General features: G+C 44.7%; 1 protein-coding gene across 3 annotated transcripts; it reads left to right on the top strand.

Annotated features, from left to right (window-relative positions):
* Positions 1–364: 364 nt before the first annotated feature.
* Positions 365–27005, top strand: ttbk1a (tau tubulin kinase 1a). Of its 3 annotated transcripts, XM_026302985.1 has the most exons (16): positions 365–514; positions 1932–2079; positions 2186–2259; positions 3044–3184; positions 4040–4144; positions 5906–5998; positions 6412–6477; positions 6954–7046; positions 7279–7404; positions 7491–7645; positions 8060–8270; positions 8460–8632; positions 9494–9834; positions 10511–10692; positions 24462–25894; positions 26003–27005. In XM_026302985.1, exons 1-16 carry the CDS (start codon positions 416–418, stop codon positions 26403–26405), a joined length of 3843 nt encoding a protein of 1280 aa, XP_026158770.1. In that variant the 5' UTR covers positions 365–415; the 3' UTR covers positions 26406–27005. The 3 variants fall into 3 exon arrangements, with proteins under 3 accessions (XP_026158770.1, XP_026158769.1, XP_026158768.1); XM_026302984.1 differs by lacking the exons at positions 365–514; positions 1932–2079; positions 2186–2259; ... (1 more) ...; positions 4040–4144; positions 5906–5998 and adding an exon at positions 6011–6323 and having other exon boundaries at positions 10508–10692; XM_026302983.1 differs by lacking the exons at positions 365–514; positions 1932–2079; positions 2186–2259; ... (1 more) ...; positions 4040–4144; positions 5906–5998 and having other exon boundaries at positions 6011–6477; positions 10508–10692.
* The last annotated feature ends 777 nt before the right edge of the window (positions 27006–27782 follow it).

The raw sequence follows: 27782 nt of genomic DNA, 5'->3' as shown, positions 1-27782 counted from the left end.
ATCGGGTCGCGCTGGTGGCCGTCGGCCCGTCGCAGCATCAACACCTGCAGCTGCAGTCAGGATGAGAGCGTCCGGCTGCTTCCTCTGCAGACATGATATTTGCTGCAGTTACTGCAAATACCATCACATACCCCACCCAACCCCAACCCCAGCCCCCTCCCTCACCACCGGCCTGATCCAGCTGGAGAATGGCTTCTAATGGCAGCCAGCCATCTCTAATGCCTGTTGTCCTGGACTGCTGTGACTGTCCCAGCTCAGGGCTGTGGTTACACTGGGAGCCTCCCACTACAGACCTGGTGGTTTTGGTGTACTGACTGTTCTGTCCTTCCTTTCTTACTTTCTCTCCTCCTGTCCCCCCACACAGATAAATGGCTCTTTTAAGCTGGGAGCTGCTCGTGTTCTGTCTGGCTGGCAGATGCAGTGCCTAGTCCCCGACAACGGCAACATGAACGGGACGTCCGAGCAGGCCGACATCCTGCCGCCGAGCTGCATGGTCAAAGACCGATGGAAAGTGGTGAGTCCTTAAAAGGAAAATGTCAAAATGCACCATGAAAACCTTTCAGACAAAAACTGATGATTTTATTAGACCTTTGGTATCAGGGTCAGCTGATCTGAGATGGAGCCGAGGGTTTTTGACAGGGACTGAAAACCAACAACAGATGTCTCACACGTTCACAGTGAAATCCTGTTTCCTTCACAGGCCGACCGGGTGTTTTCATATCATCAGTTTTTACACTGATCAGGAAGCTGTGGAAATAACAGCTTTTTAAATTCACACTTACAGTCTCAATAAAGCTGCTCAGATATGAACTCATTCATTATGATTCATTAATGTGTTTCCTGTGATTTGCAGTTTATCACTGTCTGGGTCATCAAGTCTTTATTGTTGTTCTACAAAGAGATGTAGAGTAAAATAACGTGTAGGAACTAAACGACCAAAAACAGGTGCAAAATAAGAGATAGGTGTCCAAACGTCCAAAGAGACATGTGTCCAAAGAGATAGGTGTCCAAAAGTCCAAAAAGACATGTGTCCAAAGAGATAGGTGTCCAAAAGTCCAAAGAGACAGGTGTCCAAAGAGATAGGTGTCCAAAAGTCCAAAGAGATAGGTGTCCAAAAGTCCAAAGAGACAGGTGTCCAAAGACATAGGTGTCCAAACGTCCAAAGAGACAGGTGTCCAAAAGTCCAAAGAGACAGGTGTCCAAAGAGATAGGTGCCCAAACGTCCAAAGAGACATGTGTCCAAAGAGATAGTTGTCCAAAAGTCCAAAGAGACAGGTGTCCAAAGACATAGGTGTCCAAACGTCCAAAGAGACAGGTGTCCAAAAGTCCAAAGAGACACGTGATAGATGATCTGTCTCTGCTGGGTGATTTTTATTTAATAGTAAAAATGTCCTGTAAGGTTCATGTGGCTGGTACTTAAAGGGCTAATGCTCATAAAAATATAAGACACATCTGAGCTGCCTGAAGTTACATAAAGCAGCTCCTGTCTCAGCCAATCACATCGCAGCATGGAGCCTGCAGGCTGTTCGCACTTCACTGATCAATGTACTGTTTCACTGAGCCGAAGAGACGAAACACACATATAGTCACTATAAATATCAGCAAATATCTGTGTGTGCGTGAGAATTTACAGGATTCATAAAAAAGAGAAGGGATGGAACAAAAAGTGAGAAAAAGAAACAACTGAAAAAGAGAAGAGATAAGAAAAGAGGAAGCAACAAAGAGAAGACGAGGAAAATAGGATTAAATTGGAAAAAAGCAAAAATGATGGAGGAGAAAATATGGAAGAAGAAAACAATTAGGAGAACTAATGATTAAAAATGCTGCTTTAAATGGTTTTTATTTTTGAAGCAGCTTGAGTTTAGTTTCTGTGAAGGGTCAAGGTGAGTTGGGGTGAGACCACGTGATCCGGACTCTGTCTTGTGTCCCAGGTGAAGAAGATCGGAGGGGGCGGGTTCGGGGAAATCTACGAGGCCTTGGACTTGCTGACGCGGGAGAACGTGGCGCTGAAGGTGGAGTCGGCCCAGCAGCCCAAACAGGTGCTGAAGATGGAGGTGGCGGTGCTGAAGAAGCTGCAGGGTGAGAACGTCTGCGCCGTCAACTAGAACCTGACTTCAGACTAATGACTGGTTAGTACACAGGGTGTCAGAAGTCACATCACTGAACCTCTGCTCTTCTTCTCCAGGGAAAAACCACGTCTGTAAGTTCATTGGCTGCGGGAGAAACGACAAATTCAACTACGTGGTGATGCAGCTGCAGGTGAGTCCGAGTGTGGACAGACTTGACAAAGACACAACAAAGACAGATCATTTCTTTATCATTCAGTACCTTCAGCTCCCGTGAGGCCAGAGACTCATGGGAACTGTAGTTTTTCCAAAAACCATCAACACAATCAGAGCTTTGTAAATTTGTTGGTATTTGTTTGTCAGGACCACAACCAGATTCTCACCTGTCACAGGAAACAGACACTAAACCATGTTTGTCATGTTTCCTCAGTGGAGCAGGAGCTTGTTTAAAGGATCTGTCCCTCAGGGCGGTTCTAAAAACTGAAACACAGGGACTTGTTTGGACAGAAAACATATGTTTGCTTGGCATGTTCCTCACAAAGTGAACGCTGTAGTGGAGGTTTAATGGAAACGTGTTAAAGGCAAATTAATTCCACATTAGCGGTTTGTGGGTTTAGCTGAAAGAGGCGCAGACCAGTTAGTGCGGTTTTGGTTATTTCCAGCTCAGAAGAGGTGAATTCGTCTGGTCGGTCTGGTGTTTGTCAGGAGAACAGTCTGTTGAGAACAGTGAGTTACAGATAATAATCGAGGTCATGGTCAGTTTTATTTATAAGGACACATCAGTAAAACCACAGAAAACAACAAATCAGCTCAGATACAAAACAAACAAAAACAAAGAAGAAAATAAAAGGCTGCTCCACTGAAATCAAAAGGTGAGTCTTGAGGAGAGGTTTAAACCGGTCCAGGGTCTGGGTCCTGCCACCTCTGGTTTTCCGTTGTGGAGACTGTTAAAAGCTGCTGAGTCCGTGTCGTTGCAGGGCCGTAACCTGGCCGACCTGCGGAGGAGTCAGCCCAGAGGAACCTTCACCATGAGCACCACCCTGCGGCTCGGGAAGCAGATTCTGGAGTCCATCGAAGCCATCCACTCCGTGGGCTTCCTGCACCGCGACATCAAACCGGTACCCCCAGATGGGTTTTCTTTTCTTCTTGGGTCCTTTGACTTGACTTGTTTGGTGAAGTTTCAGTCAGTGAAAAGACAAAACGCTGATATTATTCATTGGTCATGTTGTTCCTGGTAGAAACTTCACATTAGAACGTTGATATAGGAGAACTGTCCACGGTCTGACTGTGCTTTTAATTGTTAAAACAAAAACTACGTATCCAGGCAGAGTCTGGATGTTTTTACAGCTGGATTCTCCTCAGCTTTTCTGCATTTCTGTGATTTTAAAAGCGTCTTCAGTTCGGAGCCTCAGTCCTGATCAGAAAACAGGCCCGTAGCCGTGAGCACGGCAGAGGATGTTCAGAGGATTTTGAGCACGGTGCTGAATCCATTTGCATATTAATGAGCAGAGCTGGAACAAAAGCTGCAGGACAAACATGATGAATGTGGAGCATCAGGAAGCACAGCCTGAGGAATCAAAAGCTGCTGCACCTCAGCTCCAGTGAAATGAGGCTTTTTAATTTGCTGACGGTGCAGAAGTTTCCTCAGATCAAACTTTATTCCTGCACTGTGCCACAGTTTCAGCTCTGACTTTAATCTCACAGTTCAAGGTGTCAGAGTCTGAGTCTCAGGTCCGTCAGATCACTTCAGACTCTTCAGCTGCGGGATGTGTCAGTAGATCGGGGGCTAAGGGATCGGCTGATACTCTGATCAGTTGAACAACAGAACATTTGTTTCCAGATACTTTGATAATCAATTAACTGTAATGGTTGTAAGAAACGAGCAGCTGCAGCAGGGACAGGAAGAGTTCTTCTTCTGGGCTCTCTATTTTCAGTTGCAGGGACCTGATGTGCGTCTTTGTCTGTTCCCGCAGTCAAACTTCGCCATGGGCCGACTTCCCTCCACCTACCGGAAGTGCTACATGCTGGACTTCGGTCTGGCGCGACAGTACACCAACACCACCGGAGAGGTCCGACCGGTAAGAACCTTTAACGCCAGCGGCTCCTCAAGTCTGTGACACAGAACTGGCTATTTCCTGTCACCAAAAAAAAAAACCTAGGACCATCTAAACCACAGATATAAGACGCTGTCACATTTTCTTCCCTCCAGTCTGAAGATTTGAAGGCAAAACTTTCAATATCTCATTGATTTGAAGTCAAACCCAGGCCCGTATCATTTATTATTTCTGCATTTCTGTTGTAGATTCTTCTCCTAATTATTTTGTTTCTTTGTTTCTGTGTTTTTTGGCTCCAGTGCTACACGCCCAACACATTTGTATTGATCTCTAACTTCTGTTCTCTGCTTCAGGTGTTCTGTGGTTCAGTTTCCTTTAAGATGCTTTAAAAAAACAAACTGATCAATAAAAAGCTACAAAAATCTCTCATGCAGACAGACAGGGTGTGTTTGCTGCATTGCAGCACATTAGTTCAGCAGATCTCTGCCTGTGTTGCTCCTCCTGTCTGTTCGGGGCCCGTGTGTCGCTGATTCGCACCGATCAATGACGGATCATTCAAACTGATCAGGTATTTTTGTTCAGCGCGATCGATCTGCATCAGGGGCTTAACTGGAGGAGGCTTTTATTGTGAAAGGTGTGAAATAGCTGCAGGTGTTGTCATTGGTCAGCGGTCGGGGATCAGGTCTTCTGGTCTTTGTAGTTCAGTCTGCAGCGACTCTCTCACGTCACGTCTCTCATTCGTTTCCAGTGTCGCTCTACCAGCTGAGCTCTCAGCTATTTTTAGACCAGAGACGACGTGAGCTGCTTCCATTAACTGCCAACGTCCTGCTCCTCTTCCTCCTCCTCTTCCATCTCCTCTTCCTCCTCCTCCTGCCCTTCCTCCTTCTCCTCCTACTCTTCCTCCTCCTCCTGCCCTCCCCTTCCTCCTCACCTCCTCTCCTGCCTTCATGCCCCCCCCCCCCAACTCCTCCTCCTCCTCTTCCACCTCTTCTGGCCCTCCTCTTCCTCCTCCTTTCCTCTCTCCTCTTCCTCTTCTCTCCTCCCCCTCCTCTCCTTTCCTGGTCTCCTCTCCTCTACTAGTCTCCTCCTCCTGCTCCTCCTGCAGTGTTGCAGCAGTGTGATGAATATTTGATGCTCAATATGCGTCAGTGGGCGAGCGACCTTAGGTTTCCAGTTGTCGCTCTCTCTCACTCCTCCACCCATCATTCATTGTTTCCCAGTGTCTCTCTCCCTCCCTCTCTCTCTCCAGCTGGCTCAGCTTTTGTCCAATCAGCTGATAGAACCCCCCCCCATCCTCCCCACCTTCCCCCCACCCTCTCCTCTTCTTCACTCACAGGAAACAGGAAGTCCTCCTAGCTCCTCCCACAGGAACATCTGTCTGCAATGACGACATATTTTCCACAATAAAATGAAAGTAGATAAAAGTAAAACAAATTTCATCAATGAATAAAAACTGTAAATTAAAATAAAAAAGGACAAATGGACATGACTTTTTTGCTTTTCTTAATATTTTCCAGAGAAACCAGACAAAATATCTTAGAAATGACATTTGACATGCTCGATATCACTGATTTATCTCATTTCATAAAAGCTTCAGAAAACATGTCCTGATAAATGCAACACTTTTACTTTGAAATCAGTTTCCTGACTGACTCTTTGGATGATGTTCAGTGTGTATTGATCACCAATCATCAGTTCTTTATCAGTGATTTCTGTTCTGGGATGTTTTTGTTGTTGTTTTGTTTTTTTATAGATTTGTTTTCGTTGCTTCTTTTTACGTTCCAGTGTTGTTCTTGTTTTTCTTACAGTTCCTTTGGACTTATGATTTTGACGTGCATGCCTCCCGTTTCTCCATCATCTCCATGGTCACCCAGGGATGTGAGTGGTTTCTATAGCAACAGAGGGGTCACAGCTGCATCATCAGCCCAACACTGAAGCGACACCTGAGAAAACCGAACTAAATAAATAAATAACATGCTGGTCGCCATCAGACACTTAAAGCACTGCCAGTGTTCAGTTAGTATGAGTTCATTAACCCCTGACTCCTCCCATTTCCCTGCACAAGCCGCCCGGAATAAAACATGGTAACACCCATAGTCCTGGTCTCTGCTGAAGGTACCTCCACATTTTAGAACCAAAACGTCCACACGAGCAACAGAGAAACTGAACCAAGGTCACAGAGACACAAACAGATGGAAGTTTGGTTGGTTTTTATTTGTACAAGGCTCAGTTGTGTTTGGAAACGTGCTGATGTAACTGCTGACTAACTGTCCTCTGGTTGTCGTGTTCAGCCGAGGACTGTGGCGGGTTTCAGAGGGACGGTCCGCTACGCCTCAGTCAACGCTCATAAAAACAAGGTCAGTGCCATTTTTGCTCAAAATGTAATGGAGACTAACCAGCAGTCACATAAATAATACAACATTGAAAGAGATTCAGAGTGTGTGTCACTGAGTCCAGATCCCCTCCAGAGACTGGCAGCACCAAAGAAATGTGTGTGAATCCAGAACCTGGTTCAGCTTATGGGTCTGAGCCGTAGACCTCCATTGTTGTCCAAAAACTATTAAAAACCCAGCAGGGAGCCACACCGCTGACCTGGCTCACATGGTTCTTCCTCACCAACAATGGGAGGCCCGTCTGGTTCCAAAAACCTGAGACTCTGAGAACGGCCGTCACGGTTTACAGGCTCTGGTTCCACTGCAGCTTCTCTCTGCTCACAGCGACGTCTGGAGCTGGTCTCTGTCTTTTGGTCTCTGGATGGGATTTCTGCAGAATAAGGTTTTTTTCTCTAACAGTTAAATCCTGACAAAATATTTTTATTGTTGTTTTCTGACAGGAAATGGGTCGCCATGACGACCTGTGGTCTCTGTTTTACATGTTGGTGGAGTTTGCTGTTGGACAGTTGCCATGGCGAAAGATCAAAGACAAGGTCAGACAGTTTCTCACTGCACACGTTTCATAATGTAGTGTATTAACTGATTATTGATTATTTCTCTTTATCAATATGCAGGATATTCATTTTTATACACGTTATACACTGCTGGGCATATTAACAGTAATAGTTCACTACACTCAAGTAAAGTACAGGTCAGGACTTTACATTTGGTGAACACAGTGGACGTGGATTCACTGCGGCTGAAAGTGTGTTTGTGTTTGTTCAGGAACAAGTTGGTCAGATTAAGGAGCGTTATGACCATCGGATGCTGCTCAAACACATGCCTTCAGAGTTTAATATCTTCCTGGACCACGTCCTGGCCCTGGACTACTACACCAAACCAGACTACCAGGTAAATGCTGTAAAATAAACGGTGTGGTCTGTCTGCAGGGCGTCTCTGCTCCACTTTCATTAGTCCTGTGCCTTTTTTCTGCCCAGCTGCTCATGTCGGTGTTTGAGAACAGCATGAAGGAGCGCATCATCACCGAGAACGAGCCTTTTGATTGGGAGAAGGGAGGAAGTGATGTCACGCTGTCGACCAGTGCCTCCACCCAACCACAGCACAACACCCGCCCCACTGCCGCCATGGTGGGGTAAGAACCAAACCATCGGATCTCGATGCAACCGCACGAGATCCGCTTCATACAGCTACACCTGTCAGAAACCACCTGTGAAGCTGTCTGACCTAAAGGTTGATGGCAGCTCTGCTCATCTTTTAACAGTAAAGAGTGAAATTACCAACATTTTCATAGAAAGTAGCACTAAACTCAGGCACATCCACAATAAAAGCAGAAAAGTGTCACACAGGCAGATTTTTATCTTGCAGCCAGGCAAAACACAGACCTGAACCTGAAACTTAATAAATGCATAAAACCTGAATGGTAGAATACCCATCTAAGGTGGAAAACTGTGTCCACGGTGTGTTGAAACCACGAAACCGGAACATGTCTAAACTGTTCCCGAAAGAAAAACATCTGGACCTGAATCTCTCATGTTTCTGTGCACAGAGCCATCGTGACGCCGGTTCCTGGAGATCTTCAGCGGGAAAACACCGACGACGTTCTGCAGGATGAACATCTCAGTGATCAGGAGAACGCCCCCCCGGCCCCGCCCAGTCGATCCCCCGGGGAGACGGGCATCCAGCATGCCGGAGAACCAGCAGAAACCTGGGAGGACACAGACTTCAACCGCAACAGACTCAGGATCAGTCTGAACAAGGTTTGGAGGACCGATGTTCCATCTTCATCTACAGTTCATGTTTGTAAAGCAAATACTGTCACAGGCACAGCCATGAATTCTCATTTTTAAGATCCACTGGACGTCCTCCAAAAATCTGCAGATATAATTATTTCTGCCCTGAGAGCAGCTGTTCTGGACCATAAACCATCACCTCCTGTCCTTCCTCAGGGGGCTCAGGAGGAGGAGACGGGTCGGGGGGCGTGTCCGGTGTCGCCGGTTCGAGGCGGAGCCCCGGAGTCGCCTACGGGTCAGGGCCGGTCTTTACGATACCGCCGGGTCAACAGCCCGGAGTCGGACCGCCTGTCTGCTGCTGAGGGCCGGCCTGACGCCTACGGACAGAGGTGAAAACAGCAGAGGAGGTTTTAGGGCGGGAGAATTAGTTTTATTGAAAAATGACACAAAAACAACAAACAAAGATTTGGACTTGAGACTTGGACCACTATGAGACTTAACTGGAGACTTTTAAGCAAAATCATACAACTGAAATTTGAGAAAGGACGTGGATACAGTCATGTAAATAAATGTTCAAAGGCTGTGTCATGTTATCGCTCAGCACCCACAGACCTGAAGACTCGAAAATGACTTGAGAATCCTTTTGACCAGACTTGTGACTGGAATAAGCCCCAACAAACTGATACTCGATTTGGACCTGTCCTCAGTAAATGAGACTTGACCTCTACTGGTTTTCAGGGGTTTCAAACTGAACTTGGAGGTATTTTGACCAGACTTTTGACTGGACTTGGTTTTTCCTTGAAGAATTTTAGAAAAGACTTGAACCTGACTTGACTTGTGGCTTGACAGGGCCCTGCCCGAAGCACCAAAGATTTGATTGGCTTGGATCTAAGACTTGGTGACCGACTGTGCTTTCAAGAGATTGTAATTGTACTTGGATCTCACTGATTTAAGACTTGATTGAGTCTTTGGATTGATTTTTACTCCTTTTAAGGACTTGAGGCATGATCTGAACTCTGGTGACTTGAAACTTGACTCAAGACTTGCCCTGACTGACTTGAGACTTGAATTTAGACTCCCTTAAACAAGACTGCCCCTGTCTTTAGTGCTGACTTGGCTTTTCCCTAAAGAAGTACTGATGTGCTGAGGACTTTCTTTGACTGAGTCAGGTGACAAATTTGAACAAACACCTGTTGAAACCAGACGTGACCTGACAGGTGTCTGTACATGTCCGTCTGTTTGTCGTCCAGGTCTAGGATGGACATCCTCGGCTCTCCATCTCGTCACGTCTACTCCTCCCAGCCAGCTCAAATGCTGTCCGTTGACCCCGGTTGCCGTGGAGACCGTCAGGTCAGCGGTCGACAGGAGGTCTCGGTGGCGTCCGTCGACCAGGAGGCGCACAGCAACGCCTTCATCCGCTCCGTCCCGCTGGCCGAGGAGGAGGACTTTGACAGCAAAGAGTGGGTGATCATAGACAAAGAGACAGAGCTGCGAGACTTCCAACCAACTACGTCAGGGACGACTGACGAGGAGCCTGAGGAGCTCCGCCCCCTGGAGGAGCAGGAGGAGAGGAGGAGGCTCAGGGTTGGAGGTAGGAGTTGATGAAGTGATGGGGAACAAAAAAGCAACTTCCTTGAACAAAATGGACTTTTTCTGACGATATAATGATGATATTGGTTGATTTCATCTACCAGTTAGAATTTAAACTTTTTTTGACAAATCATTTTGTTCATCATGGTCACATTACAGACTACACTACCCAGGAGCCTCAGGTACCGTAGGGATGGAGTCAGAGGGGAAACTTGGTTTATCACTTTATTGTTGTATTTGTTTCCAAATGTGCAGAGTTTTATCAAAACTGACCCAGAATTTAACAGTGAACTGATTTTAGGTTTAAGGTTTTCAGTCTTACCAGCAGCTCACATGACCAAATTTAACCTCAGTCATTGGATGAAATGCACCATAGTCCTAATATATCACTATAAATTTGTTTGTACATACGAATGATACACTTACACCTTTGACTATTTCCAAAGAATGAGATGTTTTCTAACAGTAGTTAATCATGTACTGATGAGTCCATCCAAGGTGTAGAGGAGCTCTGGCCTGAGACACTAATATTATCAGATCCAGGGCCACTTAAAATAATCTACTTAGCAACTCTGTAAGCGTGTGGCATTGATAATAAGGTTTTTTATCAAGCTTTGCATCAGTACCGGCTTCCAGATCTCATTCTCTTGTAACCAGTTAATGTTGGTTTCCAGTAGGAGGCGAGCTGGTGGTTCGTCCAAAGACCCACACCAGGGAGAGCAGCCGAGGGATGGTGACGCTAACGGAGGAGGAGGCGTCGAGGAGGAGTGGCGGAAGCCCCGCCCAGTCGCCCTGTCACTCGCTGCCATCAGGACGTCCCCGTCGGAGAGAGTCAGAGCCCATTGGACCTCAAAGACCGGTAAGAGACCCAGCCAGCCAATCAGAGGAGAGCTCAGCTCTCTGGCGGCATGTTGGCGGACAGGTGATGGGAGTGGACAGCTGCTGTACAGACTCATCTGTTAACGAACACTGTCGGGACGAGGCACCGTGCACAAGCTGCTCCGCCTCATTTATCTGAATGTCAACATGCAGGTTCAAGGACAAGTCCAGCATGATCCCGAGTTTCCATCAGTGCTGATGATGTCACAGGTTTTAACTTCACTTTAGGAAACGTTTCACTTTGGGAGGAGCAAAGTCATTGGTAGTTGTGTTTAAAGTACAAACCAACCACCGGATAAATGAGATAAAGAAAAACAAAGACAAAGAAATGTCCATCATTCTGTTATCTATACCTGGGTATGGTATTGTACACAGGCTGGTCTGGGTCTGGACAGAACAGCATCTCAGCACGTCTGATCATCCAAGTTCTCCAGACACAACATCACCCAGTCCAGGTACAGCAGAAGCAATGAGCAAACATCTGGACTCATGCTGGACTTGTCCTTCACACAGATCTAAGAGTGGCAGGCAGAACGACTCCTGCAGGAGTTTGTCTGCAGCTTTACGGCAGCACCGTCCTGCAGCTGAACATCTGTCACACGCAGTCGAGGCCAAAACACCCTGTGACCTGCCGAACACATCAGTGTATCAAGATACATGCTGAAGACTCTCGAAGCGTCGGTTAGCTGCAAGTTACTTGGATCAGAAAGCTTTTCCGTTACTCCGTGACCTTTAAGAAAGACCTGATATGGTCATTTAATTAGCATTTAGCTGCAGCTTCCGGTGGCACTTTGGCATCAAAGGCTAAATGAGTTCATAGTTAACAAATATCATTCATCTTAAAGGAAACTCTCAGAAGCATGTTTCTGTATTTCACAGTGATTGTTTAGGAAAAAACAGAAGCTAATGAAACAGAAGCTAATGAAACAGAAGCTAATGAAACAGATGCTAATGAAACAGATGCTAATGAAACAGAAGCTAATGAAACAGAAGCTAATGAAACAGAAGCTAATGAAACAGATGCTAATGAAACAGAAGCTAATGAAACAGAAGCTAATGAAACAGAAGCTAATGAAACAGATGCTAATGAAACAGATGCTAATGAAACAGAAGCTAATGAAACAGAAGCTAATGAAACAGATGCTAATGAAACAGAAGCTAATGAAATAGAAGCTAGTGAAACAGAAGCTAATGAAACAGATGCTAATGAAACAGAAGCTAATGAAACAGATGCTGATGAAACAGAAGCTAATGAAACAGAAGCTAATGAAACAGAAGCTAGTGAAACAGAAGCTAATGAAACAGATGCTGATGAAACAGAAGCTAATGAAACAGAAGCTAATGAAACAGAAGCTAATGAAACAGATGCTAATGAAACAGAAGCTAATGAAACAGAAGCTAATGAAACAGATGCTAATGAAACAGAAGCTAATGAAACAGATGCTAATGAAACAGATGCTGATGAAACAGAAGCTAATGAAACAGATGCTGATGAAACAGAAGCTAATGAAACAGAAGCTAATGAAATAGAAGCTAATGAAACAGATGCTGATGAAACAGAAGCTAATGAAACAGAAGCTAATGAAACAGATGCTAATGAAACAGAAGCTAATGAAACAGATGCTAATGAAACAGAAGCTAATGAAACAGATGCTAATGAAACAGATTCTAATGAAACAGAAGCTAATGAAACAGATGCTAATGAAACAGAAGCTAATGAAACAGATGCTAATGAAACAGAAGCTAATGAAACAGATGCTAATGAAACAGATTCTAATGAAACAGAAGCTAATGAAACAGATTCTAATGAAACAGAAGCTAATGAAACAGAAGCTAATGAAATAGAAGCTAATGAAACAGATGCTGATGAAACAGAAGCTAATGAAACAGAAGCTAATGAAACAGATGCTAATGAAACAGAAGCTAATGAAACAGATGCTAATGAAACAGAAGCTAATGAAACAGATGCTAATGAAACAGATTCTAATGAAACAGAAGCTAATGAAACAGATTCTAATGAAACAGAAGCTAATGAAACAGAAGCTAATGAAACAGATGCTAACGTGTGTTCGTTGAAGTGAAACATGAACATAAACATACAACATAAAACATAAAACCATGTGTGTCAGTCAGACTCTGCTGTCAGAATCAGTGTTAACCCATAATTCAACAGCCCTAATTATAAGCCACACCCCCTTTTCAATCTTGTGCGTATTCAGGCCGATATGGTTCATCCAGGACCTGTTGTGGTCTGGACAGTACCAATGATCTTGCAGAGTCACAGCTGAGTCTCTTTGGCTGCGACGTCTTTTCCTGGTTAGTGTTTGTTTGGCTACAAACCAGGGGTCCATAAAAAGGTATAACTGACTTTGATGGTTTCGTTCTTCTGCGACTGCCTGTGACGTATAATGACAAAACTTTTATGGTCCGGCTGTGTGAACGGTGCTGCCGAGTTTCCCTCTGAGCTGAGTTCAAATCTTTTCCACCTCCTTGTTTTCTCTTTTGCTTTGGACCATTGTTTTATTTGAAGGGATGAATGAGAAACAGCAGCAGCTGTAAAACTCGTGTTGTACAATTCAACGTGCAGACGTGATGTTTCTATGTCAGGATGCTGATGATGTTTTCATCTCCTGTTGTTCTGCTTGTTTTCCCATGACTTGGTTTTACACTGAAAACACACGTCTGTTGGTTGTGACTGTGCTGACGTCTGCTCAGAGGTGGAAATATACTGTAAAGAAAGCAGGTTACAAAACAGCCATAATGTCCAGCTGATGATTTGGGTCCAGCGGATGAGCGTGAAGAAACTTTGCTTATATCAACTTGTCAGAATAATTTACATTTTTCTTACTTTAAACCTTTAAATCTTTATTTTCAAGACTCCTGCCCTAAGACATTTTAAAAGCCTCTGATGAACAGTGACATATATGAAGACCGGCCTCTAGAAGCTCCTGAGTGTCAGTTGTTGTTGACTCTGTCTGAGGTGTTGGTTCAGCCTGATGGTCTTTTCTGAGACCAGAGATTTTCTGCTTCAGTCAGGGTCAAATCTCTGAGAGTTACTTCCTCTCACAGCTGAGTTGTTGCACATGTTAACTCCAGCCTGTAGTAAGAAACGACAGCTTTATATTTAAAATGATATAAACATATTAAACTTCCTCTTAGTTCTGAAAACACAGCTTTTATTTTGTCACATCACGTTTACGTCATGGAGCAGGACGACAAACTCATGGACTCTCTTGTATTTGCTCACATACATTCACTGTCTTGAGATTAGTGACACTGGAACCTCTCAACAAGTGTTTTGTGATCAAATGACGCTCGACAGTTCAGTTTTTTAATGTGAATCACGTAATAATTTGCTCTCGTGCTCAGACTGGAAGTTTCTCATTTAGTCTCCAGGTGTCGAGATGTCACCACAGGATTTATACGCTGTAGATAATAACAGGAACCTTTGGTGTTCTGCATGGGAGCTCAGTTAAAACACTGAATCTTTGGTGTCGGCATTAAAATCTAAACTGGGTCCTGATGAGCTGGTCTACAGTGAGAACCCTAGTGTCGAACTGAAAACCAGAGATGTGACGATGTTTGTCCTGAACTTTCACTCAGACTGCAGGTTCACGAATGTACGACAACAAACTGTAACAACACAAGATCGACACAAACATCTGTCCAGAACAACCAACATTAAAAACATACAAGACAATCACATCTTCCAGAGATTAGACCAAAGGGACTGAGAGCAGATAAACACTGTGGATCAGACACATCAGTACGATGCAGTGTTTTCCAGTCGCCTCCACTCAAAAGATACTTAAATTTCACTTCAGGGAATGTTTCTCTGAGCTCACCTTAAAACTTAGACGTGATCACAAACGTACTGGACGCTAATAAAAAGTGAGAAACCTGGTTTTGTTTTGTAAAGATCCAGAACTGAAAAAGTTTCAATTTCATTTTAAATGAGAAACTTTATTCAAAGTAGAGTCATTTGAAATGTTTCTGTGCATGACTGGAGGGGACCTTTAAAACAGCCTCCTCTAAGCTGCATCACTTTGTTATGGAGGACCAAACCTGAGCAAGTATTAAAAAAGAAAACCTGTGAATTAATCAATAACTAAAACTGAAATGTGATGATTGACACTAGAGGCTGCAGTTTTAGTTACGGCCTTGATACAAACAAACCACGATGGTGGTTAAATAAGTCTCACCTGTAGTGGAGCTAAACAGTTTGTCCTGAGGGTGGCGCTGCAGGGGAAGTTCATCATGTGGGAAGCAGGAATACGATCAGGACATCTTGAGTTTATTTCTGTGAGCCTCTGGAATTTCTTGATGGTGGCGCCAGTGGGAAGGTCGTGGGGTCACCAGAAGGTTTAACCTCTCACAGGGTCACCAGAAGCTCTAATCTCTTACGGGGTCACCAGAAGGTTTAACCTCTCACAGGGTCACCAGAAGGTCTAACCTCTCACGGGGTCACCAGAAGGTCTAACCTCTCACTGGGTAACCAGAAGGTCTAACCTTTCATGGGGTCACCAGAAGGTTTAACCTCTCACAGGGTCACCAGAAGGTTTATCCTCTCACGGGGTCACCTGAAGCTCTAACCTTCCACGGGGTCACCAGAAGGTCTAACCTCTCACGGGGTCACCAGAAGCTCTAACCTTTCACTGGGTCACCAGGAGGTCTAACCTCTCACGGGGTCACCAGAAGCTCTAACCTCTCACGGGGTCACCAGAAGGTCTAACCTTTCACGGGGTCACCAGAAGGTTTAACCTCTGGGGAGAATGAATATGCACAACAGCTTTCGTGGAAAAATGAATGTGGAATCACTGAATTTCACATTAATTTTTACCTCAGCAGGATTTTCTTCATGGGTGTTGAGATTTATTGTTTGTTTCTTTGTTTTCTTTACTCATTTATGCTTTTTAGTTGATTTTTGTGACCATTTGATTTATTCATGCTCTCATTTAATTGGTTTGCCAATACGGCAGGTTTGGTCCTCCGTACATGATGGCTGCTGTTGGCTGCTGCTGTGCTGGACGCTGCACCAGCATCACTGATGTGTCACTGTATCTGCAGAGTGTTTAAGGCCTTGTCAGTGCTGAGACGTGTGCACAAAATCCATCTTAGTCGTATTTTTAGCAAACTCTGCTGCGATTTCATTTGATTTCCGTGCCGATTGTCACCGCTCAGACTCAGAGCTCGCCGCCACCAGCCATCGAGGACTGCCATTCTCTTTTTTACTCCTCTCCAATTCTCCCCCTCCCTCCACATAACTACTGATGCCTTTGCCCCCAACCTATCGCTTTAAAAATACACAGTATGTCGAGTTTGACTCGCCTGAGGAGAGAAAAGAGCGAGGGTGCCATTGGGACAACACAAGAAGAAATAAAGTGATGTTTCGGGGTAAGCACAGTTTAGGAATAGTCCTTTACCTCTGTTCTCTCACCTCGTTTCTGTTCCTCCTCCTCCTTCTTTTCCTTCTGTTCACACATATTTCCTCCTTTTTTCCTCCGTCGTGTGTCTGTGTTTTGTGTGCTTGATGACTCCATCTCTCTTTTGTGTTCCCTGTTTCTTTTTGCATCTCCAATGGTAATTTTTTCCTTCACAGACCAAAAGCTCAGCTGTCCAGGCTCAGACTGTTGTAGACTAGTGAGATTCAGTATGTGCAGTGCTCGTGCCGGTGACGTTGTGTCCTTTAAAGTGTTTCACTGTGGGGGAAAATACTTTGATCATGTTTCAGCTAGTCTGACCGATCTCTCACACAGCTAACAACGCTCCTGTTAACCTTTTCATAGCTTCGGACTAGTGTCTGATAGACGTAACTGTAGACAGAGTGCCAGACTTACACCAACACTTGCTCAGCTCCTCTTCCCCAGGATCCTCCCCTCACAAGCTTTGACCAATCAGCTGAAGGCTTTAGATGTGTGAGAGCACCAATCGGCTCTCTCGTGTCTAACGTCTGGTCAGGGAGGGGAAGGAGACGAGGGCAGGAAGGCAAACCTGAGTGTTGGCATGTAGCTGTAGGAAAACATAGCATTTTCTTTACAAAGGGTCTGTTTCCTCTTGTTAACCTCCCCCCTTCTCTCTGATTGGTCTGTTTTCAGTTGGAGGATGACAGGCACCAACCGCGGCCCAATCAGCTGAGGAGGCTGGCCTCCTACGTCTTCTCCTCCTCCACCCTGGAGACGGAGCAGTATCCCCACGGAGGAGGCAGCTTCATCCAGAGAAGCCGCTCGGCCGAGAGCAGCCCCGCACACATCACCGCCGCCTCCGCCTCGGCCCGGCGGCGGCACGCCGGCACGCTGCCGACGCCCGGCAGCCCGCGGAGCAGACACTCGGTCCTGAACGCGTCGAGGACACAGCTGCAGCAGATGTTTGCCAAGCTCATGAACAAGAACAGCTGAGAGACGGACTCAGAACATGCGCACATACATGTGAATTACCCTGATACATATGACACACACATAAACACACATGCAGGGCCGCTCAAACCATTTGCTGGCCCAGGGCCGTATCCCATCCACCACCCCCCCACCCCAGCGTAGATCACAGACTGAGGGACTCTAACTTATTAAGGCCAGTAATCAATAATGATCTAATTAGTGATCAATCTGTTTGTTTGATTCATCCTCAGTAAAACCAAAGTCAGAAATGTTGACAACTGCTCATCACAAGAGTCCAAGTGACAGATATAGGGGTACATCACTGAGCCGGGAGGAGTTTTGGGGATTTGTGGACCACAGTTGATGTTATATTTGTGATCTGCTGGTTTGGGGCCCCTGGTGGCTGGGTTTACTTCAGGCTGGCTCTGCATATACAAACACGTACGTCAACAAACACGTACGAATCACGAACACAGCACAGTGAGAGCCAGATAATACCCACACAACAAGCCATATTACTGGCACAGGGCAGCACCGCTGAGCTGGTAAACACATAGATCCACTCACACGTTCACACTCATGTAGCTCTACCTACATTTCGAGCAGAGGAACAGAAGACAAGTGCTGATGACGGGGAATATTTTCCATGCAATAAACTCTAACAAGCCTCTCTGCAAACCTGATGTTGCACATACCACAGACCTGGAAACTGATTGGAGCTAAAGTGAAACTGGATGTTTTCTTCTTGGTTCTGTGAAGAGAAGAGGAAACAGGGCGGGGCTGCTAGCAGACTGTTAAGCTTTATAGTACTTGTGCATTTATTTATTTTTATTTATTTACGCTTGTCCTGCTAAACGAAGGAGCGATCGTCGAGGAATGCAGGTCGTCCCAGCGATCACGTTTTTTGCACCGAGACTTTGGATCATCCCGCCCACCGAGCAATACACCGACACCGCTTCGCAACGCGTCCTCGCGCTGATTCTGCCTTCATTAAATGTTGTGTGTGAAGTGTGACTTTTCTCTGTGAAAAGGTTTTTCTGAAAAAACTGTCTCTGTGCTGGGCTCTGGGTCTCAGGACGGAGCCCGAAAGTGCAAATATTTCACCAAAAACAAAACAAAATATAAAAAAAAAAGAAAAAGAAAAACGAATTACACAATAACGTTTCATTAAACAACAAAATAAAAGCCCATAAAGAAATCAGTTCATTAAATCCAATCCTCCAAAATATAACAGCATAGCAGAAAGCAAAGGACATTAAGATTTTATTTGATATAAACGTTTCATCTTATGTAAAAATTTCATGTCAGACATTTTTAAAACAAAATGAATAGACAGAAAAATAATTCAACCTTTATTGACAGACTAGACAGACAACAGCTGACAAAATAAACTACACAACCTTCAACCTAAGAAATAAACACAACAAAACCTGTAAATTGCAAAATAAGAAAGAGCAGCGACCTCTGACCTTTTTTTGCTGAACGTGGCAGAGTTGAATTTATGAAATGTTGTATTTTGCAGTCAGGAGCCACCGTATAACACGAGGACTCAGATGTTTGTTTGTTTGTGATTGGTCAGGGAGCACAAATGAAGGCGGAGCTCTACCTGTGTAGAAGTGGTGCAGTGAAGTGTAACTGGCTGTCGTTGGTAGAAAACAGATCTACTCAAAAATCTGCCATTTTTTCTGGCGTGGTGTCAGTTTGTGGTGTGACGGTTGCATCTCACGAGCGGCTGTGGTTTGGAGATTGTGGCTTCATTTCCTCACCATCATCACACAAAGTGTTTGGTTTGGTCCAGACTGAAATATCTCAACACCTGCTGGATTGTTTTGAAATTTGTTGCAGGTTTTCATGCTGCTCAGAGGATAGACCTTTGGTTTTCTTCTCACGAGACCATGAGGTTGAGATTTATGGTTTTGAGTCAAAACCTGTTGAGTTAGTTGTTATTTTTGGTGCAGATGCTGACACTTCCTAGAAAATGTGCCCTAATACGACTGATTAGGTCAAAGTTTTCATTTGTCCAATACTTCCCCTAATTAAACATCGGCTGTTCTTTGCATTTAGTGCTAAGTAGCAAATGTTTGCATGTTTACATGCGTCGCTAACACGGTAAACAGTATTTCTGCTAAACATTAGCACGTTAGAGGTTTATTTTCTGAAGATAATGAGATAAGCTTCATCCTGCGTCCTTCCACATCTGGCTGCTGTGGTTAAATCCAGGTCTTCCAGAGGACAGGCTCAGTCCTGTTTGGTTCATAGTGATTATCAGTTCAAATGCAATCAGTAAGAATTGTTTCCTGTTGTTTTTGTTGAGACAGCCCTGAGGTTGGTTCTGGAGTAAATGGCACTAAGTGTGTCCTGATATATTCAATTGAATCCATTTCTGAGCACGCTCCGCTGAGGGTTTCATTAGGTCCTGTTTGGATCATCATCTTGTTTCCATCACTATTTTCTGACTTGACTGTCGCACTTTATCACTGAGCTGATCGGGGGGTCGGACCAGGCCAAGGGTCTCGCTATATGGATGCAAAATACAGAGGCAATAAGTGAAATGTGGGGTTTTATGGAGACTTATTTAAATGGACATTGTGGTCGTTGATTGTTGTTTTTGAAAATTTCCAAATCAGTTTTTAGATTTTCTTTCAGTCTCAGTTCCTTCCTTTGAGGGTCAACCTCTAGAGACGCAAAAAGAATGAAGATTTTAAACTGTTATCTGATGTTAAGTCTCTGCAGGGGGCAGCACGGTGGTTTAGTGGTCAGCGCTGTTGCCTCACAGCAAGAAGGTTCCTGGTCTGAAACCCATCAGGGGCCTTTCTGTGTGGAGTCTGCATGTTCTCCCTGTGCTTGTGTGGGTTTCCTCCAGGTACTCTGGTTTCCTCCCACAGTCCAAAAACATGTATGTCAGGTTGATTGGTGACTCTAAATTGCCCATAGGAGTGAGTGTGAGTGTGTGAGGTTGTTTGTCTCTATGTGGCCCTGTGATGGACTGGGGACCTGTCCAGGGTGGACCCCTGCCTTTCACCCAAAGAGAGCTGGGATAGGCTCCAGCAGGTCCCCGTAAACATAAACTAGCAACGTTTTTTTATGTGTGGAGGTTTATGGTGTGGGGGGACAGACGTCTTACATTCAGGGACTGAGCTGTGCAGATTCTAAGAGCTTTGATCCTGTTTTATAGGGTTTGGTTGGTGGATAAACAGATTATTGGTATTTTGAGAGACATCCTGATGATGTGTGATTATTAGTTTCAGAAACTCATTGGGATTTTGAGAATCAATTGTTTTAGTCGTTTTTAAAGCAACATTTCAGCTTTGACAATATGCTGCTTATATATTAAATATATACATATAAATATCATATATTCTCAGTAAGAAGAAAAACAGTGTTAAGGAGAAAACATCACTGTAAAAACCTGTTAAAGGGCAGATGATGATTGTTGAATGATTATTATTAGATTATTGATCATTAGAGTTAGAAAAGTGAGTACTGGCTGTTTTATTTCGCTCACATATAAAACAGAAATATAAAGAAATCTAAATAACTCCAGTGTCAGAGATTTAACAGTGTGTGGTGTTCAAAGATCAGTTTGTTTAGAAATAACAGAATAAAAAGAATAGCCATCCAAACAAATGACAAGGTTAGATGAGGGAGTCATTTGTCACCTTTAGGCTCAGTCTCTTTCCAAGCTGTGCAAAGAATTTGTTTGGATTTTGACATTTGCTTGTGAACAACAGTATATTCAGAACTGCCCTTAAAAAAAAAACTGGTGCTTGTTCTGGAGACGTGGAGGCCTCAGTAGATGGTGGTCTGTGGTTTGCAGCCTCCACCCTGTTACTGTAAGAACAATGAGCCATTGTAATGTTTGTGCGGTCGATTGCAAATCCCTGTTGCAGATTTTGGTCGCTGCTGACGCCAGAGCAAACCGTCTGTGGTTTGCTGCCATGTTTGGGGTCAAACTCCGGCTGCGTGAGCTAGGACGGCCAGTTGGTGCAGTGAAAGCCAAACTCTTGCGTTTCAGTGTGTTAAAGGGCTACATGAACTAAATATGCACCACCTGCTCTTTGATGAAGCCTGTATTTGAGGCGTTAGCATTAGCCTGAGCGGGACACGTCACCATTTGTTTTCACGCTGCTTCGTGCTGAGTTCAGGATGTGCTGCCTGTTTTCTATTTAGCATTAGCATCAGAACACAACCACTTAGAGAATGTATGAAGTGGACTCGCTGCTAACTCAACTTTCTTTGCACACCTGCAAACTGATTCACCCTGATTGTCACTGACACGCGTCAGTGTTTGTCCTGTGTCGAAACCAGGCGGCAGGAAGCTCCGTGTGCCGTTTCCGCCGACGACACTGGACTTTGACAGGACGTTGTGCAGCACTGTCGTACCAAAAGACTGTTTACTGACTGTCACGGCTCTTTGCATGAGATCCAGTGTTTGCACAACACGCACCTCTGACTCTAAAGTGACTGAGAAGAGCACTGTACTGTAATGACTCCTAATACACAGTGAAAATACACCTCTGACTGAAAAACCCAGATTTCTTTGTAAATAATCTCACTGAGGATACTCACGGATCAGAGCTGCCGAGTCCGTAGGTGACTGCAGGAGCCGTTTTCAGTCCTGATTGTATCTTACATCAGGTCTGTAATCCAGTAATTCTGTTCAAACATCAGCGACTTCACCAAATATTTCGTTTGAGTCAACACGTCCGGATGGATGAGATGTTTTTTACACAACTTTCACGCCTCATTTTTGCCGTTTTGGATTAATTCCCATCTGTCATAATAAGATGCCAAACACAGCTCACTCACTCATTGTGGTCTGAAGGAGTCAGGCCCAAAACAGCAACAGCTTTTGGACCAAACAGTTCTAGGGACTACCCCCCCCCTTAGGAGCTCCCAAAAGAACTACACACATCCAAGGGCTTTTTTTCTGTTTCTCATACCACCAGTAGCAACGTAGAAGTAATGTAAGTCGTCCGACAGTTGTTATAGGGATGAAAGTTCTTTTTTTTACTCTTTGAATCTTTGAATTCCTGCATAGAGGCTCAATAAAGCCTGGACTTCAACATTCAGGTCATTTGTCTGAGTTTTTTCTAACCTGCTCTTCACCCAAATAACATGATGGTTTCTGATGCTGCACTGGCTCAGTGTACATTTACGTTACTCATGGCTCCTATTGTGCTGAAGAGTACCTGCCCTGACCCTGGACCTGGAACACCTGGTCTAAGAACTATGATTGTCCTAAAGTGATTGTTCCTGTAGTGCAGACACACAATAACAGGTGGTACGTCCTCCAACGAGCAATGACAAAGTATGTTCGGTCCAAAAACACCTAATAGGACCCAGGATTTTTAAAGTCCTAATTTTCCCTCAGACCTTTAGAGTAAACCTGTAGATATACTGACAGCACAGTCCAAACAAAATGTGCTTCTTCTCAACATGGTGCTGTGAACAAATATTTCTCTACTGGCTTCATTTTAATAATGTGCAATATTTCAAGAAATCAGCTTATTGCCCCCAGAGTTTGTTAAAGGACTCACTGGCTGTAAGAACCTTATTTCGTCGTGTTAGTCTCACTGCTCCTACTCCTGTTGTTCAGACTAGAAAATACACAAAACATGTTCTTTTGGTTGGAGTCGATTTAAGCAAGAAGATATCTTTATATTTCCGGAAATCCAAAATCTTCTATCCCGGTTCTGTTAGTGAGACATTCCTGAGGTAGATGCTCAGTGTTTAGACCAGATGGTTTATATTAGGCTGCTTTACTTAGCCCCTGAAGAATCTGTTTCCAGTACATCAAGTTCTTTCTGTTCTTAGACGTTCCTCAACACAAACCATTTATACCTCATTAACCACTCGAGTTATACACTGAAAACGTTATGTCCTTGCATATTTGGTTTGTTACTGCTGATCTTTTGGAATAACAGGGTGATATTGTACAGATAAGGTACAGACATGGACACGTTTCCATGTCAGTCCTGTTTAGACTAGGCCACATCCTGTCAAATAGTAAGAACCTCATCAGGTCACTCATCACTGCTTGTGTCACTAATAGATTCTTAAAGGAACATTCGGACTCTTTAAGAAATCAAAATGAGTCGACTTACCCTGAAAAATATGGACTGACCTTCGTTTCTGTGCAGACATTAAGAACTTGTTTCTCTTAGTTTAGCAGGACTAACTGGAAGCAGAGAGAAACTAGTTTAGGTTCTACCTTTACATGCTTCTTATTAGTTATTATATGTCTTTGGTCATCAAGTAGTTCCAATGCTGCTAAAGCCACAATGTCTTATTTTTATATTTTTGGTTCTTCGTCTGTTGAGAAACAGTTAGCAGGTTGTTCAAAGGTGGATTCTATCTTGATGTTCGCCTTAATTTAGCCAGACCAGTATTGCTCCCCTGTCAGTAGTCCCCCATGTGAGGGACCTTGTGCTAAGCTAGGCTAAACCCATCCTGGACCTGGTACTATTTAACGACAAAAAACAAGAGAATTTCTTAAAATATCTGAATGTTCCTTCAAAGTTTTTTGCAATAACGTAGAGTTTGTTGTGGAGGTGCAGAAGCTTGGAGAACTCAACAGTGTTAGTTTAGCGTGATGATCCGTGAGTGTCTTTCACATGTATAAAACACGGAAGCATTTCTTTTCTATCACTTCATGATTGTACAGTACTGCTTGTATGATTTACAGGTAAAGCATGTATTTTAAAACCTTTTGTAAATCCAGATGACGACTGTGTACATATATACAGAAATGTAGGAAGCTACTTAGGTTTGCAGTTAATCTCTAATAGCATGAACATTAGCGGGGTTTAGTATGAATGTACAGGCTGTATCTTAGATCTTTATGAAGGAAAACACTTGAAATCACCTGATATCAGACTGTGTGCTGTCTAAAGATAAACTCTGAAATGCATTTTTTGTGCCTTTTATATCAATGTATGTAATCTAGACAATCTTCAAAAGCTTGTGTACAACCAAAATGACATTAAAATGGTTTTGGGGCAAATGTGTCAGCTTCCGGAGTCTTTCTTCATGCAGATTAGACCTTTAGAGAAGAGTCCGACGTGCACTAGTTTCTTTTTTCTCATAACATTAAAACCATCCTCAGTGCAGTGAAGTTTAGGATTTATTCAAATCTGATGAACTGATATTTTATCTTAACGAATAGAATTTAATTTGCAGTTGCTTCTGTTTTTTGTTCACGTTCCAGGACGTGCTGTTTCTGATGGTGCACCCGTGTATTGTTTCACTTTTAATGGGTGCTGGGTTTTGTGTTAACATATTGTGAGGTGTCCTGGATGAAGAAGCATTTTCAGTAGACTCCTGTTTGACTTTGACTCCATTCTAATAAAAAGTGTTGTTGCATTGTTTGCAGGTGTTGTCACCCACGGAGCAGAGCACCCCGTTACCGCCCTCCCCAGACTATCGGACAAAGGGACAGAGCGATGAGAAGGAGCATTTCCACATCCTTCCTCAGCTCCAGGCCAAGAGGGCCGACTTCCTCACCGTCGTGCTGACCGGTACCTTGCCTCAGCGTCGGAGCTTTGCCACGCCGGATGAAGAGGTCGCAGAATCTCCAGGGCCAAAGGACGACGACGTCACGAAGAGCGACTCCAACAGTGAAGCCAGTCAGAAAAGCACTGAACGTAGCCAGGACGCTGCACCCTCAACGCTCATGGCAGAGGACCAGAGGGGCCAAAGGGAGCATGCCTCAGCTGCCGATGCAGACCCTGACTTGGAGGATGCATCCAAAACCCTCGTCCTCTTCTCTCCTGGAGACACACGCAAGTCTCCTTCTGGTGGTGATCACATTCTAGAGGGTGAGCTGGCCACACCGTCTGCCCTCACATCCCGTAATGACCGCCTCCTGGTCGCCGACATGATGCATCCAGAACCGTCTGAAACTGGCCGATTGTCCCCTGCTCTCAGGTCAGACCTGAGACCTTCCGCTCCTGCGTCACCTCCCTTTACCAAAGTTGAGCGCACTTTCATCCATATTGCAGAGACATCACACCTCAACGTCATGTCTTCAAACGGTCACTCTGCCAAAGAGAGTGACCGGGAAGTTTTTGCCATCATGAGGGAATCAGCTGTGCAGGATGACAGCCGTGAACTCGAGGTAGAACCAGGGTCAGAAGAAGCTCCAGCCATGACAGACCAAACCGCACCAGTTGACAAATACCCTAAAACTGAGAATGGTCCATCAACTGTCCTGGTTCAGTCTTTGGAACCAGTCCCAGAAGCCATGTCACCAGTTCATGAACATAAGGAGCAGCAGTTAAAGAAGGCTCAGGAACAGCCATCACTCAGTGAAGAAGCTGCCAAACGTAAGACAGTTGGGTCAGAACTTCCAGTTGATCTAAAGCCCAGAATCCGAAGCCGAATCCCAGTACTCATCTCAGAAGAGGACTCAGAACAATCCTCCTCAGTCTCAGCTCGGGCTCGGCTTCAGCAGCGGGCCAGACAGCTGGACTTGGCCCGCATGTTGGTCCAGAAGCAGCAGGGTCGCTGGATGAGGAGGAGGATGCTCTCTGGGACGTCGTCGTCATTGTCCTCTGGGGACGATGAGCGTCGGAGGGCTTCCGAAACTCTGTCCACTACTGGCTCAGAGGAGGACACGCATACCTCTGAAGAGTCTAGGAAGAGTTCCCGTCTCAAACCAACTGAGGAGCAAGGATCCAAGGAGTGTAGGAGCAGGATACCCAGACCCATCACCCCTGTAAAGAGGCTTGCTGTTGCTGCTGCTCCTTCTCCTCTCTTCTTTCCAGACTCCAGTGCTACCAAAGGAGCATCATCCTTCGTTAATGGGTATGATTCTGTTTCTCCTTCTTTGTGTTTTCATTTTGAAGTGGTTTGATTAAATATTTTATAAAATCTAAAGATGTAAACATTTTCAATTTATTTCTCTGTCCACAGGAATCAGAAAATTGGACTCAGTACTTTCAGCACCCAAAGAAAATCCAAACCTGCAACACCCAGATCCGCATCCTCGTGTCCCCGTCCCTCTGCTGCCCCTGCCCCATCTGGTAGCCCTCGAATGCCTCTGCGAGTTCTTTTCGGTACCCGACGCAGCCTTAGCTCCACCCACGGCAGGACTGATAGTCCCTCTCCTCAGAGAGTATGCCCGTCCAGGCAGCCCCTCTCGGTTCGAACCCCAACAGTCCCCATGCTACCGCCCAGGACTACAACAACCATGCGGCGCAGCGCCTCGCAGGAAGCCACAGCACAGTCATCCTTGCCTGCCAGGACCAAGCCAAAACCAGCCGGTGCAGCTAAGGTGAAACCCAATGCCAGGGAGAAGGCAGTGCCCACTAGATAATACAAAGAGACTCATCACTGAGACATGTTTGTGTATAATCCGTCTTCGGACAAGCTGCGCCTCAAACGTTCTCACCTGACTCCATATTAGACTGTGATGTTACAACGACCTCCTTCGACTCATCTAATGTACATGGACCTTATCTTATTTTTTCCAAGAACAGCTTACGAAACTATCTTCATGGGCTTCCAGTAATCTTGGCGACTGTCGTACAAGAGCGTTGCTGCCATGGTGCTATGGATATGTCTGCTGCTCCCTGGTCCATCCCTGATTTAACTGGTTTCTGGAGCCGAGAATATGGACCTCCAACAAGTCCAGTTTTAGACTCTCACCTTACACAGTACTCCCAGCTTGTCCACACTATACTACTCTATTGACAATACCCTGCTTGGTTCACAATGCATGGTGAAGTATATCACAAATACATTGAATCTCTAGAGGGAAATCTGTACCTTTAAATGATTTGCTATCTTTCTCCCCTTCCTATTGGCCAAAAGATCAAATTGGACAGGTGTGAATGCCCGAGCTATATTAACATGATAAGAGAAGCCTGACTATATCCTGTGCTCATTGTGGTCTTGGATAAAGAGAAGAGTTGGATGTGAACTCAAAATAAACGGCTGTGCTGCTCGCCTCATCATCATGGTGTGACAGTGGGCATGCTTTAATCCTCCTATTTTCTGCTGCTCTGATTTTCTTTATGCTCTCAATTGTATATAATAGGATCATTTGCCATAAAGACATCTTTATTTTTTATCTTGCCAAGCAAAGTGTACATTTCCTTAACCTTCTGTTCCCATGTGTCGGCACTATGCCTGTTTTTTACGCATGAGAAAAACAGGGTTAACCATGAGCGGAAGTTGTACCTGCTTAGATTCTGCTGCCGGGGCACAGGTCTGTTGGTTCTTGGAGCCCATGTCGTGTTTGTAACGGGGTCGACGGGCACTGAGCTGTGAAGTAAAGTCTTGGTCATGTCGATCGGCTTCCTGTCGTTATTTCCTCACTGCCTTCTAGTAACTGAAAGGACGCCGTGTGGTCTGGGTCCAGGTTTTTCACAGGGTCCAGATCAGGTCCATCTCGGCGGGCATCAGGTCTGTATAAACAGAATCCAACTGTTGGGAGGACCTAAGGGGATCCTGCTCTTTTAATCAGTCTTCAAATAAGAGCAGCTGTGAAGTGTAACTTCACTGAAGTACTAGTATGTAAGTACAATTTTAATGTACTTGCAGTATTTTCATTTTGTGCAACTTGATACTTCTACTACTCCAACACTATTCAGAACAAGATATTGTGGTTCTTCTTTAGACCCATCCATCCATCCATCCATCTTCTATACCCGCTTTTTCCTGGTTCAGGGTCACGGGGATCTGCTGGAGC

The sequence above is a fragment of the Mastacembelus armatus genome, chromosome 1 (genome assembly GCF_900324485.2).
Source record: "Mastacembelus armatus chromosome 1, fMasArm1.2, whole genome shotgun sequence".
Classification (NCBI taxonomy): Eukaryota; Metazoa; Chordata; class Actinopteri; order Synbranchiformes; family Mastacembelidae; genus Mastacembelus; species Mastacembelus armatus.
The sequence above is the reverse complement of the archived record's forward strand: the minus strand, read 5'-3'. Positions and strand labels throughout refer to the sequence as shown.

Coding starts and splice junctions, on each gene's coding strand:
- ttbk1a (XM_026302985.1), top strand. CDS start 416: ATGCAGTGCCTAGTCCCCGACAACGGCAACATGAACGGGACGTCCGAG. Junction 8,271..8,459: donor TCAGGATCAGTCTGAACAAG/GTTTGGAGGACC, acceptor GTCCTTCCTCAG/GGGGCTCAGGAGGAGGAGAC. Junction 25,895..26,002: donor GCATCATCCTTCGTTAATGG/GTATGATTCTGT, acceptor CTCTGTCCACAG/GAATCAGAAAATTGGACTCA.